Here is a 12,857-nt window from a genome sequence, read left to right on the forward strand (position 1 = left end):
ACCCGGTGGATCCCCGAGACCCTTCCGGTGGTCGCGGTACAATACCGATTACCCCCGAAACTTTCCCGATGGCCGAAACTTGACTTCCTATATATAAATCTTCACCTCCGGACCATTCTGGAACTCCACGTGACGTCCGGGATCTCATCCGGGACTCCGAACAACTTTCGGGTTACCGTATACTAATACCTCAACAACCCTAGCGTCACCGAACCTTAAGTGTGTAGAGCCTACGGGTTCGGGAGACACGCAGACATGAACGAGACGACTCTCCGGTCAATAACCAATAGCGGGATCTGGATACCCATGTTGGCTCCCACATGCTCCTCGATGATCTCATCGGATGAACCACGATGTCGAGGATTCAATCAATCCCGTATACAAAGCCCTTTGTCAATCGGTACGTTACTTGCCCGAGACTCGATCGTCAGTATCCCAATACCTCGTTCAATCTCGTTGCCGGCAAGTCACTTCACTCATACCGTAATGCATGATCCCATGATCAACCACTTGGTCACATTGAGCTCATTATGATGATGCATTACCGAGTGGGCCCAGAGATACCTCTCCGTCATACGGAGTGACAAATCCCAGTCTCGATTCGTGCCAACCCAACAGACACTTTTGGAGATACCTGTAGTGCACCTTTATAGTCACCCAGTTACGTTGTGACGTTTGGTACACCCAAAGCACTCCTACGGTATCCGGGAGTTGCACAATCTCATGGTCTAAGGAAATGATACTTGACATTTGGAAAAGCTATAGCAAACGAACTACACGATCTTTAAGCTATGCTTAGGATTGGGTCTTGTCCATCACATCATTCTCCTAATGATGTGATCCCGTTATCAATGACATCCAATGTCCATAGTCAGGAAACCATGACTATCTTTTGATCAACGAGCTAGTCAACTAGAGGCTCACTAGGGACGTGTTGTGGTCTATGTATTCACACATGTATTACGATTTTTGGATAACACAATTATTGCATGAACAATAGACAATTATCATGAACAAGGAAATATAATAATAACCATTTTATTATTGCCTCTAGGGCAGATTTCCAATAGCTTTGCCACAAATACGATGTCAACTACATGATCATGCTAAGCAATATGACAATGATGGTGTGTGTCATAATAAACGGAACGGTGGAAAGTTGCATGGCAATATATCTCGGAATGGCTATGGAAATGCCATAATAGGTAGGTATGGTGGCTGTTTTGAGGAAGGTATATGGTGGGTGTATGATACCGGCGAAAGGTGCGCGGTATTAGAGAGGCTAGCAAAGGTGGAAGGGTGAGAAAAGTGCGTATAATCCATGCACTCAACATTAGTCATAAAGAACTCATATACTTATTGCAAAAATCTACAAGTTATCAAAGCAAAGTATTACGTGCATGCTCCTAGGGGGATAGATTGGTAGGAATAGACCATCGCTCGTCCCCGACCGCCACTCATAAGGAAGACAATCAAAAAATAAACCATGCTCCGACTTCATCACATAACGGTTCACCATACGTGCATGCTACAGGAATCACAAACTTTAACACAAGTATTTCTCAAATTCACAACTACTCAACTAGCATAACTTTAATATCACCATCTTCATATCTCAAAACAATTATCAAGTATCAAACTTCTCATAGCATTCAACACACTCATAAGGAAGTTCTTTTATTATTCTTGAATACCAAGGTATTGGGATTATTTAAGTAAATTACCATGCTATTTAAGAATCTCAAAATAATCTAAGTGAAGCATGAGAGATCAATAGTTTCTATAAAACAAATCCACCACCGTGCTCAAAAAAATATAAGTGAAGTACTAGAGCAAAACTATATAACTCAAAAGATATAAGCGAGGCACATAGAGTATTCTAACAAATTCCAAATTATGTATGGCTCTCTCAAAAGGTGTGTACATCAAGGATTATAGTGGTAAACTAAAAAGTAAAGACTCAAATCATACAAGACGCTCCAAGCAAAACACATATCATGTGGTGAATAAAAATATAGCTCCAAGTAAAGTTACCGATAGAAGTAGACGAAAGAGGGGATGCCTTCCGGGGCATCCCCAAGCTTTGGCTTTTAGGTTCCCTTATATATCTTTGGGGTTCCATGGGAATCCCCAAGCTTAGGCTCTTGCCACTCCTTGTTCCATAATCCAGCAAAACTTCACAACACAAAACTTAAAGTAGAAATATCTCGTGAGCTCCGTTAGCGAAAGAAAACAAAAGACCACTTCAAGGTACTGTAATGAACTCATTATTTATTTATATTGGTGTTAAACCTACTGTATTCCAACTTCTCTATGGTTTATAAACTATTTTACTAGCCATAGATTCATCAAAATAAGCAAACAACACACGAAAAACAGAATCTGTCAAAAACAGAACAGTCTGTAGTAATCTGTAGCTAGAGCAAGATCTGGAACCCCAACAATTCTAAAATAAATTGATTAACGTGAGTAATTTATTTATTAATCATCTGCAAAAATAATTAACTAAATAGAACTTTCCAAATAAAAATTGCAGCAGTTCTCGTGAGCGCTAAAGTTTCTGTTTTTTACAGCAAGTGTAACAAGACTTTCCCCAAGTCTTCCCAACGGTTCTACTTGGCACAAACACTAATTAAACACAAAAAACACAACCAAAACAGAGGCTAGATAAATTATTTATTACTAAACAGGAGCAAAAAGCAAGGAATAAAAATAAAATTGGGTTGCCTCCCAACAAGCGCTATTGTTTAACGCCCCTAGCTAGGCATAACAAACAAGGATAGATCTAGGTATTGCCATCTTTGGTAGGCAATCCATAAGTGGCTCTCATAATAGATTCATAAGGTAATTTAATTTTCTTTCTAGGAAAGTGTTCCATGCCTTTCCTTAATGGAAATTGGAATCTAATATTTCCTTCCTTAATATCAATAATTGCACCAATCGTTCTAAGGAAAGGTCTACCAAGAATAATAGGACATGAAGGATTGCAATCTATGTCAAGAACAATAAAATCTACGGGCACATAATTCCTATTTTCAACAATAAGAACATCATTAATTCTTCCCATAGGTTTGTTAATAGTGGAATCCGCAAGGTGCAAGTTTAGAGAGCAATCATCAAAATCACGGAAACCTAACAAATCACACAAAGTCTTTGGAATCGTGGAAACACTAGCACCCAAATCACATAAAGCATAGCATTCATGATCTTTAATTTTAATTTTAATAGTTGGTTCCCACTCATCATAAAGCTTTCTAGGGATAGAAACTTCCAATTCAAGTTTTTCTTCATAAGATTGCATCAAGGCGTCACGATATGTTTAGTAAACGCTTTATTTTGACTATAAGCGTGAGGAGAATTTAGCACGGATTGCAACAAGGAAATACAATCAATCAAAGAGCAATTTTCATAGTTAAATTCTCTAAAATCCATAATATTGGGTTTAGCAACATCTAGGGTTTTAATTTCTTCAATCCCACTTTTATCAATTTTAGCATCAAGATCAAAAAATTCCGAATTATTGGAACGCCTTCTAGGTAAAGGTGGATCATATTCAATCCCATCATTATCAAGATTCATATTGCAAAACAAAGATTTAATAGGGGACACATCAATAACTTTTAGATCTTCATCTTTATTTTCGTAGGAATCCGGTTTAGCGGCCATCCTATTAACTAAGGTAGCCTGCCTATCCGAAATTTCAGCAGTCAATTTCTCAAGATGAGCAATCTGGGATCTTAAACCATCGAATTCTTTAGACATATCATCAAGCTCTTTATTCATAAAACTCATAAAACTTTTCTGTTCCTTAAGCTCGTTTCTGAAGAAACTATTATGTTCAAATTGTAAAACCATAAAACTCCTGACATTGCTTTCAATCTCTTCTAACCTTTTAAGGTGAAGATCACCAAATTTAAGAGCCATTGTGACAAGCAAGCAAACTAACACACAAGCAAATAAAAGCAAGCGGGCAAAAAGAGGCAAATAGAGAAAGAGAGGGAGGATAGAGAGAGAGGGCGAATAAAACGGCAAGGGTGAAGTGGGGGAGAGGAAAACGAGAGGAAAATGGCAAATAATGTAATGCGGGAGATAAGGGTATGTGATGGGTACTTGGTATATTGACTTTTGCGTACACCTTCCCGGCAACGGCGCCAGAAATCCTTCTTGCTACCTCTTGAGCACTGCATTGGTTTTCCCTGGAGAGGAAGGGATGATGCAGCAAAGTAGCGTAAGTATTTCCCTCAGTTTTTGAGAACCAAGGTATCAATCTAGTAGGAGGCTACGCGTCAGTCCCTCGTACCTGCACAAAACAAATAAATCCTCGCAACCAACATGATAAGGGGTTGTCAATCCCTACACGGCCACTTATGAGAGTGAGATTTGATAGATATGATAAGATAATATTTTTGGTATTCTTGTGATAAAGATGCAACATAAAATAAAAGCAAAGTAAAAAGCAAAGGAAATAACTAAGTAGTAGGAGATTAATATGATGAAGATAGACCCGGGGGCCATAGGTTTCACTAGTGGCTTCTCTCGAGAGCATAAGTATTCTACGGTGGGTGCACAAATTACTGTTGTGCAATTGACATAATTGAGCATAGTTATGAGAATATCTAGGTATGATCATGTATATAGGCATCACGTCCAAGACAAGTAGACCGACTCCTGCCTGCATCTACTACTATTACTCCACTCATCGACCGCTATCCAGCATGCATCTAGAGTATTAAGTTAATGAAAACAGAGTAATGCCTTAAGCAAGATGACATGATGTAGAGGGATAAACTCATGCAATATGATGAAAACCCCATCTTGTTATCCTCGATGGCAATAATACAATACGTGCCTTGCTTCCCCTACTGTCACTGGGAAAGGACACTACAAGATTGAACCCAAAACTAAGCACTTCTCCCATTGCAAGAAAAATCAATCTAGTAGGCCAAACCAAACTGATAATTCGAAGAGACTTGCAAAGATAACCAATCATACATAAAAGAATTCAGAGAAGATTCAAATATTGTTCATAGATAGACTTGATCATAAACCCACAATTCATCGGTCTCGACAAACACACCGCAAAAAGAAGATTACATCGAATAGTTCTCCACAAGAGAGGGGGAGAACATTGTATTGAGATCCAAAAAGAGAGAAGAAGCCATCTAGCTACTAACTATGGACCCGTAGGTCTAAGGTGAACTACTCACACTTCATCGGAGGGGCTATGGTGTTGATGTAGAAGCCCTCCGTGATCGATGCCCCCTCCGGCGGAGCTCCGGAACAGGCCCCAAGATGGGATCTCGTGGATACAGAAAGTTGCGGCGGTGGAATTAGGGTTTTGGCTCCGTATCTGATCGTTTGGGGGTACGTAGGTATATATAGGAGGAAGGAGTACGTCGGTGGAGCAACAAGGGGCCCACGAGGGTGGAGGGCGCGCCTGGGGGGGGGGGGTAAGCGCGCCCCCCTACCTCGTGGCCTCCTCTTTTGTGTCTTGACGTAGGGTCCAAGTCTCCCGGGTCTTGTTCGTTAAGAAAATCACGTTCGCGAAGGTTTCATTCCGTTTGGACTCCGTTTGATATTTCTTTTCTTCGAAACCCTAAAACATGCAAAAAAAACAGCAATCCTTATTCTGCCCAGGCTTGAATTTACAGTAAAGAAATGCAAGCTACTACATCAAAAGTACTGAAAAGAAATACAGGTAAACTTTTCTGAAGCAACAGTGGCTATAGAAATCGGCAGCTTGCATTGGTGATAGTAGATGCTACATAGGTATCCCACAGCTCTTCCACTCTATGGATGTCTACATCGCTTGATGCAGAGGCTGGGGGTAATCCACCTTTTTGAAAGAAAGAAAAAACACCTCTTCCACACTAGATACATTCAGCACTTCTCCTTGATATTGGTACTATGCACCTATACAACCGAATAACTGAATTTCTAACTACTGGGTGCTTATATTTTTAGTTACCAAGCAATGGAATGCCCATGTACTCGCCATCTGAAATCTCCCCTGACATGTTACTTGCCAAACGATGGAATTGGAACTTCCTGATCAGGCACATGACACATGCAAGGCAGTGTTTGCCTGAATGAATGGTTTGAGTTCACCATTTGTTCATGTCTGGACGTATTTGTATTAAACTCGTTTCTCAATGTGCCAAGAGATGCTCTATCAATAACACGGATCATTGTTCGAGCACGCACGCTAACGAATAAGCAGAACAGAAGAAGCGAAGAAGAGCATAAGCAAGAGATGTTACATTATAAACATCACACTAAAATAATACACTACTATAACAGTGATCAAATTCAACACAACAGCCAGCATTATTACAACAAACCACCACAAATCACAACAAGCAAGCTGCTAAAGAGTCTTTGCATCAAGAACAAACACATAGAAAGAAAAAACAAATCTTGGTCTCACACATGACACTTTGGCTTACGATCTCAAGTTGTAAACAATGCATCTTCGTGCTGACTGCACATTCCCTTCTTGAGGCCTAAAGCATGTCAGTGTCATTAGAAGAAACTTCTCGTGAGATTATATATCATCCCAACATACATACATAACTAGCAACATCTTACATCGCAGTAATTAGTGACAAACTGTGAATCTGTGATTACAGAAAGGCAGCAAAGGGGGATAAAGTCTTACTTGAATCACGGGTGACTCTCTTCTCTTCGGGACCTACTCAATCTTTTTCCACTTTGGATGTTGTACTGTTCTACAAGGCTTCATGAAATCCCAATTGCAGAAAAACAGTTGAAACACCTCAAGAGACCATGGCAGTGTTGGAAGCAACTTGATATTTGGGAAAAAACCGATGCTCGGATCCTTCAGCGATGTGAGGTGCTCCATATTGCCGGGTAAGGTGTCCCAGCTGCAGCCAAAAAGATTGAGTATATGAAGATGAGGGGAAGCATCAAGTTCAGGACCAGGTCCACGTTGGCTCCAACACGAGAGATAAAGTCTTTTGCAGGTCCTTTGGGCCACCGTTCTGCTTACCCGCCATCCAATCTGGGTACTTCCAACCTTTGTAGTGAGTGATGTTCAGTGTTTGAAGCTCCACGGGACGGGACATATGCCCTCAAAGTACCTCTGCTTCAACTTCTGGACTGCATCTTGTAGCACGAACGGACGTTGAGGACATGTGCACTTGCATTCTGGCGTTCTATTACTCCATGTACACAGGCCAAATTAATGATGAAGATGCTCTGCAGGCAAGGCAATGTTGGAAGAGTCGTGCATTTTGAGTCATGGCGCAGAGACTGTCGAGACAGCAGCAGGCAGAGGCTGTCTTGGCCCTCTTCACGCTTAATAATTTTGGTAACGGACGGAAGGTCTCAACTTTTGCTTTGAAGCACTGGCTGCTCAACTCAAGTTGCATCCTTGCAGGGCTCAAGCTACTGAACCAACGCTGCTACGGGGAACGAGAGCGACTCGAATCAGCAAGTGCTGCGCCGGATGTAATATTCAGACAGTGATTGAGCCGCTATGATTTTCTTCAGAGTAGGGACTTGAAAAGTTAGCAGGTGGCTGTGCTGTGCATAGGTAGTGGATGCACAAGAAAACGGCAGCTTATTACATTTGCGGTGGGCACATAGATAGATAAATAGATAATTTGGAGAGAAAACTTTGTTCATTCCACTGTCCGACAGCTCTACTCTACTCCATTCCATTCGGTTCAGCGACTACATTAGTAACATGCAACGTCTGTTCGTGCTCTGAAACTGAAAACCAACACTTGAGTTTGATTCTCATTTGCCAGGCACGAAGAACCATCGTCCAGACGTGTTTCTGGGTTATTTGCATGATGGTAACACACATCTTGCAGTGGTAAAAGGAACGAAGAAACTGAAACTGAAACTGAAAACACACATCGTCCAAACGTGTTTCTGGGTTATTTACATGATGATAACAAACGTGTTTCTGGGTTGTTTATATAATGATAACACACATCGTCCAAACATGTTTCTGGGTTATTTACATGATGATAACACACGTCTGTTCGTGCTCTGAAACTGAAAACCAACACTTGTAAAAGGAACGAAGAAACACATCTTGCAGTGGTAAAAAAATACATCGTCCATTAGGTTGCTCAACCGAAGTGCTTAGGTGCTCTACGATCTCAGAATTGCCCGCAGGTACGGCAGCTTCTCTGATTCAGATGCCGCTGTATCCGAGATCCAACGGCCCATGAACTCGTACCACGGGAGCATCTGATACAGTGCCCCGGTGATACGACACACCATATGTGTACGCAACATTTGGTACCAGGACATACCGCATTGGCGCATTCAACTGGCCTACACCATATGTATACTCCCCCCTCTCTCTCGCTCGCTCTCCACCCCCATGGCCCATCCAAAAGGAAGGCCGAGCCCGCACTTTTGTAGCATCCCGCACGGTTTCCGCGCCAAAATCCCCCACTCTCTTCTTTCACTCCCTGCTGCTCTTCGCTCGATTCCCGCTCTTTTCTCTCACCCTCTCCTTCCCTCCGCCGCAGATGCATGGAACCTGTCGGAGATGGAGCCGACGAAGGTGCCAGAGGATCTGAGCATCACACTCACCCAGAAGATCAGCTCGGAGACGCGGCAAAATCGCCACATCAAAGTGAAGGCTGCAAAGGAGGAGAAGATGAAGAAGGGTCTGGGTGCCGATGGGCCTGCTAGGCGTGTGGGACTGGGCGGTCGGTGAGGCCGTGGCGAACGCAGCCAGACGGGCGCACCCACAGTACAGCCGACGATGTGGTCGGAGCCTTACAAGCGTTTGTACTACTATGCCGCCAAGCAGCTCACAAAACCCTGCCGATACGGTTCCTTACATCGTCGATGTTAACACGGTGCCACTCTTCTCTAAGGATTCTTCGTCGTCGCTCGTCCGGGCGAGGACGGCCGGCGGAGAGCAGATGAGTGCCCGCACGTTGTTTGCTGCAAGGCCGAGAGCGGGGGAGTTGGCGTACGACGCAGACAGGGAGATGCTCTATATCATCCACAACGGGGGCGAGGGAGGAGGAGAGGGCTATGAGGACGGGCATGTGGAAGACTCGGATCCCACCTAGTCCGGCAACTACCAATAGCAGTGGTCCTACACCCAGACCGGCGATGGCAGACAACAACAGCAGCATTGGACCACCGGTGAGCAGCGTCCGGGGGCGGGGGGGGGGGGGGGGGGGGGGGGGAGGAGGAGGAGGATAGTGACAATGATGACCCGGATGATACATATGTCGATCCGAAGAAGGGTAGAGGAAAAAAGCTTCAACATGCGGGAGGACGAGCTGTTGTGTGACTCATGGTTGGCCACTAGCCTCGATCTTGTCCATGGCACGGAGCATTCACATATGGTTCCATGAGCACAAGCATTTCACACCCTATTTCGACACGTTGATCCGTAACCATGAGTGAAAATTCCTCAACCATCGATGGCACACCATCCAAGAGGCGCGGGTGTGATCCGACGTGTTATGTGGATCAACATAGATTTGATGAATTTGGGGCGGAGAAAATGCAGCTACAATTGAATGGTTGCCTCACGCATCGTGCCCGCGATCTGATCCCCTTGTCCACGGACGGATAAAGGGGAAATTTACAGGTTGCCGTTGGAGATGCCCTTAGAGCATCTACATCGAACCTCCTGGTAATACTCCTCAAACCTCTCGTGTCATCTCTATTCTATACATTTAGGCTGTGTCCCGGACGCGCCCTGCCAGCGCGCCACGTAGGACGGCCCACCCAGACCACTCTTTCTTTCTTTTTTTATTCTTATTTTCTCCTCATCTACATCGATCATATGCAAGTGGCGGAGGAGATGAGTATGGTGAATGGACGGATAAATAGAGACGTAAAAAGAACACGCCCGAACATGTGGATGTTTAAGGCGCTGAATTTTCCAAGTCCGGCTGTAGATGCTTTTATGGGCCGTAGATTGAAAGACTCTGCTCACTGACCAGGAGTTCTTCACCTCAAAGAGAGATTTCATTCCGCCGCAAGTTCGAAATAATGAGCTTGTACATACTAAGATACCTACTGATTTTCTCAGTGCCACGTAGAAAATTGTACTGCTCCCTGAGCTTTGGGGCAAATGATATAAAAGTCAGGAATGTGCATTCCAATCGAGCTTCATCGTAGCACAAAAACTAACAGACAACTTTCCAGATGGTAATCCTAGACAGAACCTCTTCATATATGGAAAACAATGCAATCAAAACGACAACGACGGTGTGCATCAGCAAAACAAAAGCTTACCAACAAAAATTCAGCATATCCCAGTTTACCCTCCCAAAAAAGACAACAATTTCCCGCATCAGCAACGTGCGCGCTACCCATGCTTCCATCTCACCAGATATGGTATTCAGTTTACCTCGGCATTCAGCAGCTGCTAGAAGAATAAACTCCAGCAGGCACCATCTGAAAACTAGAAGTGAACTCACGCCCGGGAGACAGCAACATCTATAATAAACATCTAGAGGCAAATCACGCAAAGCGTTCACGCATTTCGACATCAAGATCGCCACGTCCAGAAATGCACCAAAACAAAAGCTTACCAGCAAATTCAGCATATCCAAATTCACCCTCCTCAGGAAAGACGATATCCAGACAGTTTGCTACATCAGCGATGCGCGGGGTGCCTATGCTTCCATCTCACTTACCAGAAGACCCATCAACGACTAACGAATTCACCAATACGGATGCCATTCAAGATTACTCGGCTATGAGCAGAACTCTAGCAGGCAATGCTGCAACCAGAACGACAATGACGGTCCAGATCGGCGCACAGCTTGAGCTAGTTACCAGACACCACCTTGCGAATGCACACCTCCACGGCACAGCCATTCTCGACGCCGGGCAGCTTGTCAGGGACCAGCAGGAAGACGTCACTCCCCTCACCGATCCCGTACCGCAGCGAAGTGTTCCACACGGTCGACTGAATCTGCAGCCTGTGGCGCCGTCCACCCGCCGGCATCTTCAGCTCGTAGGTGAACTCCTCCTCGAAGGCGTTGTCAGGGCGGATGCAGATCATGGAGAGCGCGGTGCCCAAGCCCTCGCGGGAGCTGCTGATGTGGAAGAGCTCGCCGTAGTCCTCGCAGCGGAAGATGGCAGAGTCAAAGGCAGGGGCCTGGAAGCTCTCGCCATAGCGGAAGTTGATCACCTCCCAGCGGTGGATGGTGGCGAGGTGGGACTCTAGATCGTAGGCCGGGCCGGCGAAGCCGCAGCGATGGACCGGGCAGAAGCAGGGGTCATAGTGGCAGGTGCGTTCGTGCGCGCGCATCTCATGGTGCAGCAGGAACACCTCGCAGCCGTACTGCTGGTTGCGGCAGGAGAAGCTGATGCGGCCGAGGAACTCCTCGACGGCGCGGCTGCGCACGCAGCCATTGGCCGCACAGTAGTTGCAGCGGTTGTCCCCGATGTTGTCACGGCACCTCGAGCAGGTGACATGCCCGTCCGGACACTGCACGGATGCCATCACATCACGACGAGTTATCAGAGACACGGCGAGCTGATCAACAAATGACGAAACGTGCTGTTGGTAGGTTGGAAATGGGCATCACCTCGTAGACCGGCGTGGAGAGCATGCGGTGGCAGCTCCGGCAGATGAAGAGGCGGTCGTAGTCGCCGATGCGGACGCTGTACTCGCCGTCCCCGTGCTCGCCGCTGTGCTCCCTGTACGAGTGCGGCCTCCAGACCGGCCGCCCATTCCCGTCCGTCTCCTCTGACACGCGGCTGCGGCTACGGCGACGGCTGCGGCTGTAGCTGCGGCTGGGACTCCGGTCGTCGTATGGGGCGTAGGAGGGTGACCCTATGTATGGTGGCGGCGACGTCCGCGCCAGGAGAAGCCGCGACCTCGACCGGGACCGCGACCGCGACTGCGAGGGCGAGGGCGCCTGCGAGCGCGCCTGCGACGGCGAGGGGGAGAGCGAGGGGTGGCGGCTGCTCCGCGGGCGCTTGGGGCTGCCCTCCGCGTCGGCCAGCGGCGTCCCGACGCGCTTCGCCGCGCTCCCACTCATCTCAGGCGCCGACGCCTGCGGATCGACACGGATCAACTCATCAGCACCACCCGAGATCGAGGAGAGGGGCTCGCGCAGAAGGGGCTTACCAGCGGGCGGAGGAGGAGGAGCGTCGGAGGGCGGCCGCCGGCTGCGGGGAGGAGATGGTGGGGTTTGCCGGCGGTGGGGGGCGGATTTGGGGGAAGGAGTTGCGGGATGCTCACGCGCCGCGCACGCGTCGGGCGTGGGCCAATACAAATGGCAGAACCGCGTGACAAAACAGTGGTCATCGTGATGGGCCTTAACAGCGGCCTGCTTCGAGCCCAGTTACTACCAGAAAATGGAGTATTGCTACTTGATAAAAATCGAAACCTCAAAAAAAAGTTGATAAAAATTGGAACACTATTCGCAGCCGACAAAAAACTTATAGGCCTAAACATATCTGAAAAATATATTTTTATAGAATAATAAAAAATCTTACTCTATAGTGTTCTGAAATAAATAAACAAGAGGGAGCACATATCTTTCGGTCGACGGAAGAAAATCTGCATCGGTAAATTTTTCTCCCCCGCCACCGTTGTACAAAAGTGCACCACGTTGTTGATCCGTCAGCCACCAACGGCCAAACCATCATCCCCCGTCAGCAGTGGTCGTCGTCAATGACGCGCTGCACCTTCCTGACCATCCCTTAACCACCCCCCTTCTTCCGGTATCAGTGACTCCTTCCCTACCCACACTTGCTTTGCCTCTGTCGGCCCTATCTGCAGGTCACCCTAGGCTCGCCCCTTGCTAGGAATGTTGTAGCCGACCACGTGATCCTTGTTTTCGGCTCGGCCGGTCTCCATTACCACGACATCGATTGAACCAAAA

General features: G+C 46.4%; 1 protein-coding gene across 1 annotated transcript; it reads right to left on the reverse strand.

Annotated features, from left to right (window-relative positions):
* Positions 1-10,543: 10,543 nt before the first annotated feature.
* On the reverse strand, positions 10,544-12,242 carry LOC123191068 (putative E3 ubiquitin-protein ligase SINA-like 9). Its single transcript, XM_044603834.1, has 3 exons — positions 12,098-12,242; positions 11,553-12,023; positions 10,544-11,452 (listed from the first exon to the last, which is right to left on the reverse strand). Exons 2-3 carry the CDS (start codon positions 12,006-12,008, stop codon positions 10,787-10,789), a joined length of 1,122 nt encoding a protein of 373 aa, XP_044459769.1. The 5' UTR covers positions 12,009-12,023; positions 12,098-12,242; the 3' UTR covers positions 10,544-10,786.
* Between the last annotated feature and the right edge of the window lie 615 nt (positions 12,243-12,857).

The sequence above is a fragment of the Triticum aestivum genome, chromosome 2A, assembly GCF_018294505.1.
Source record: "Triticum aestivum cultivar Chinese Spring chromosome 2A, IWGSC CS RefSeq v2.1, whole genome shotgun sequence".
Taxonomy (NCBI): Eukaryota; Viridiplantae; Streptophyta; class Magnoliopsida; order Poales; family Poaceae; genus Triticum; species Triticum aestivum.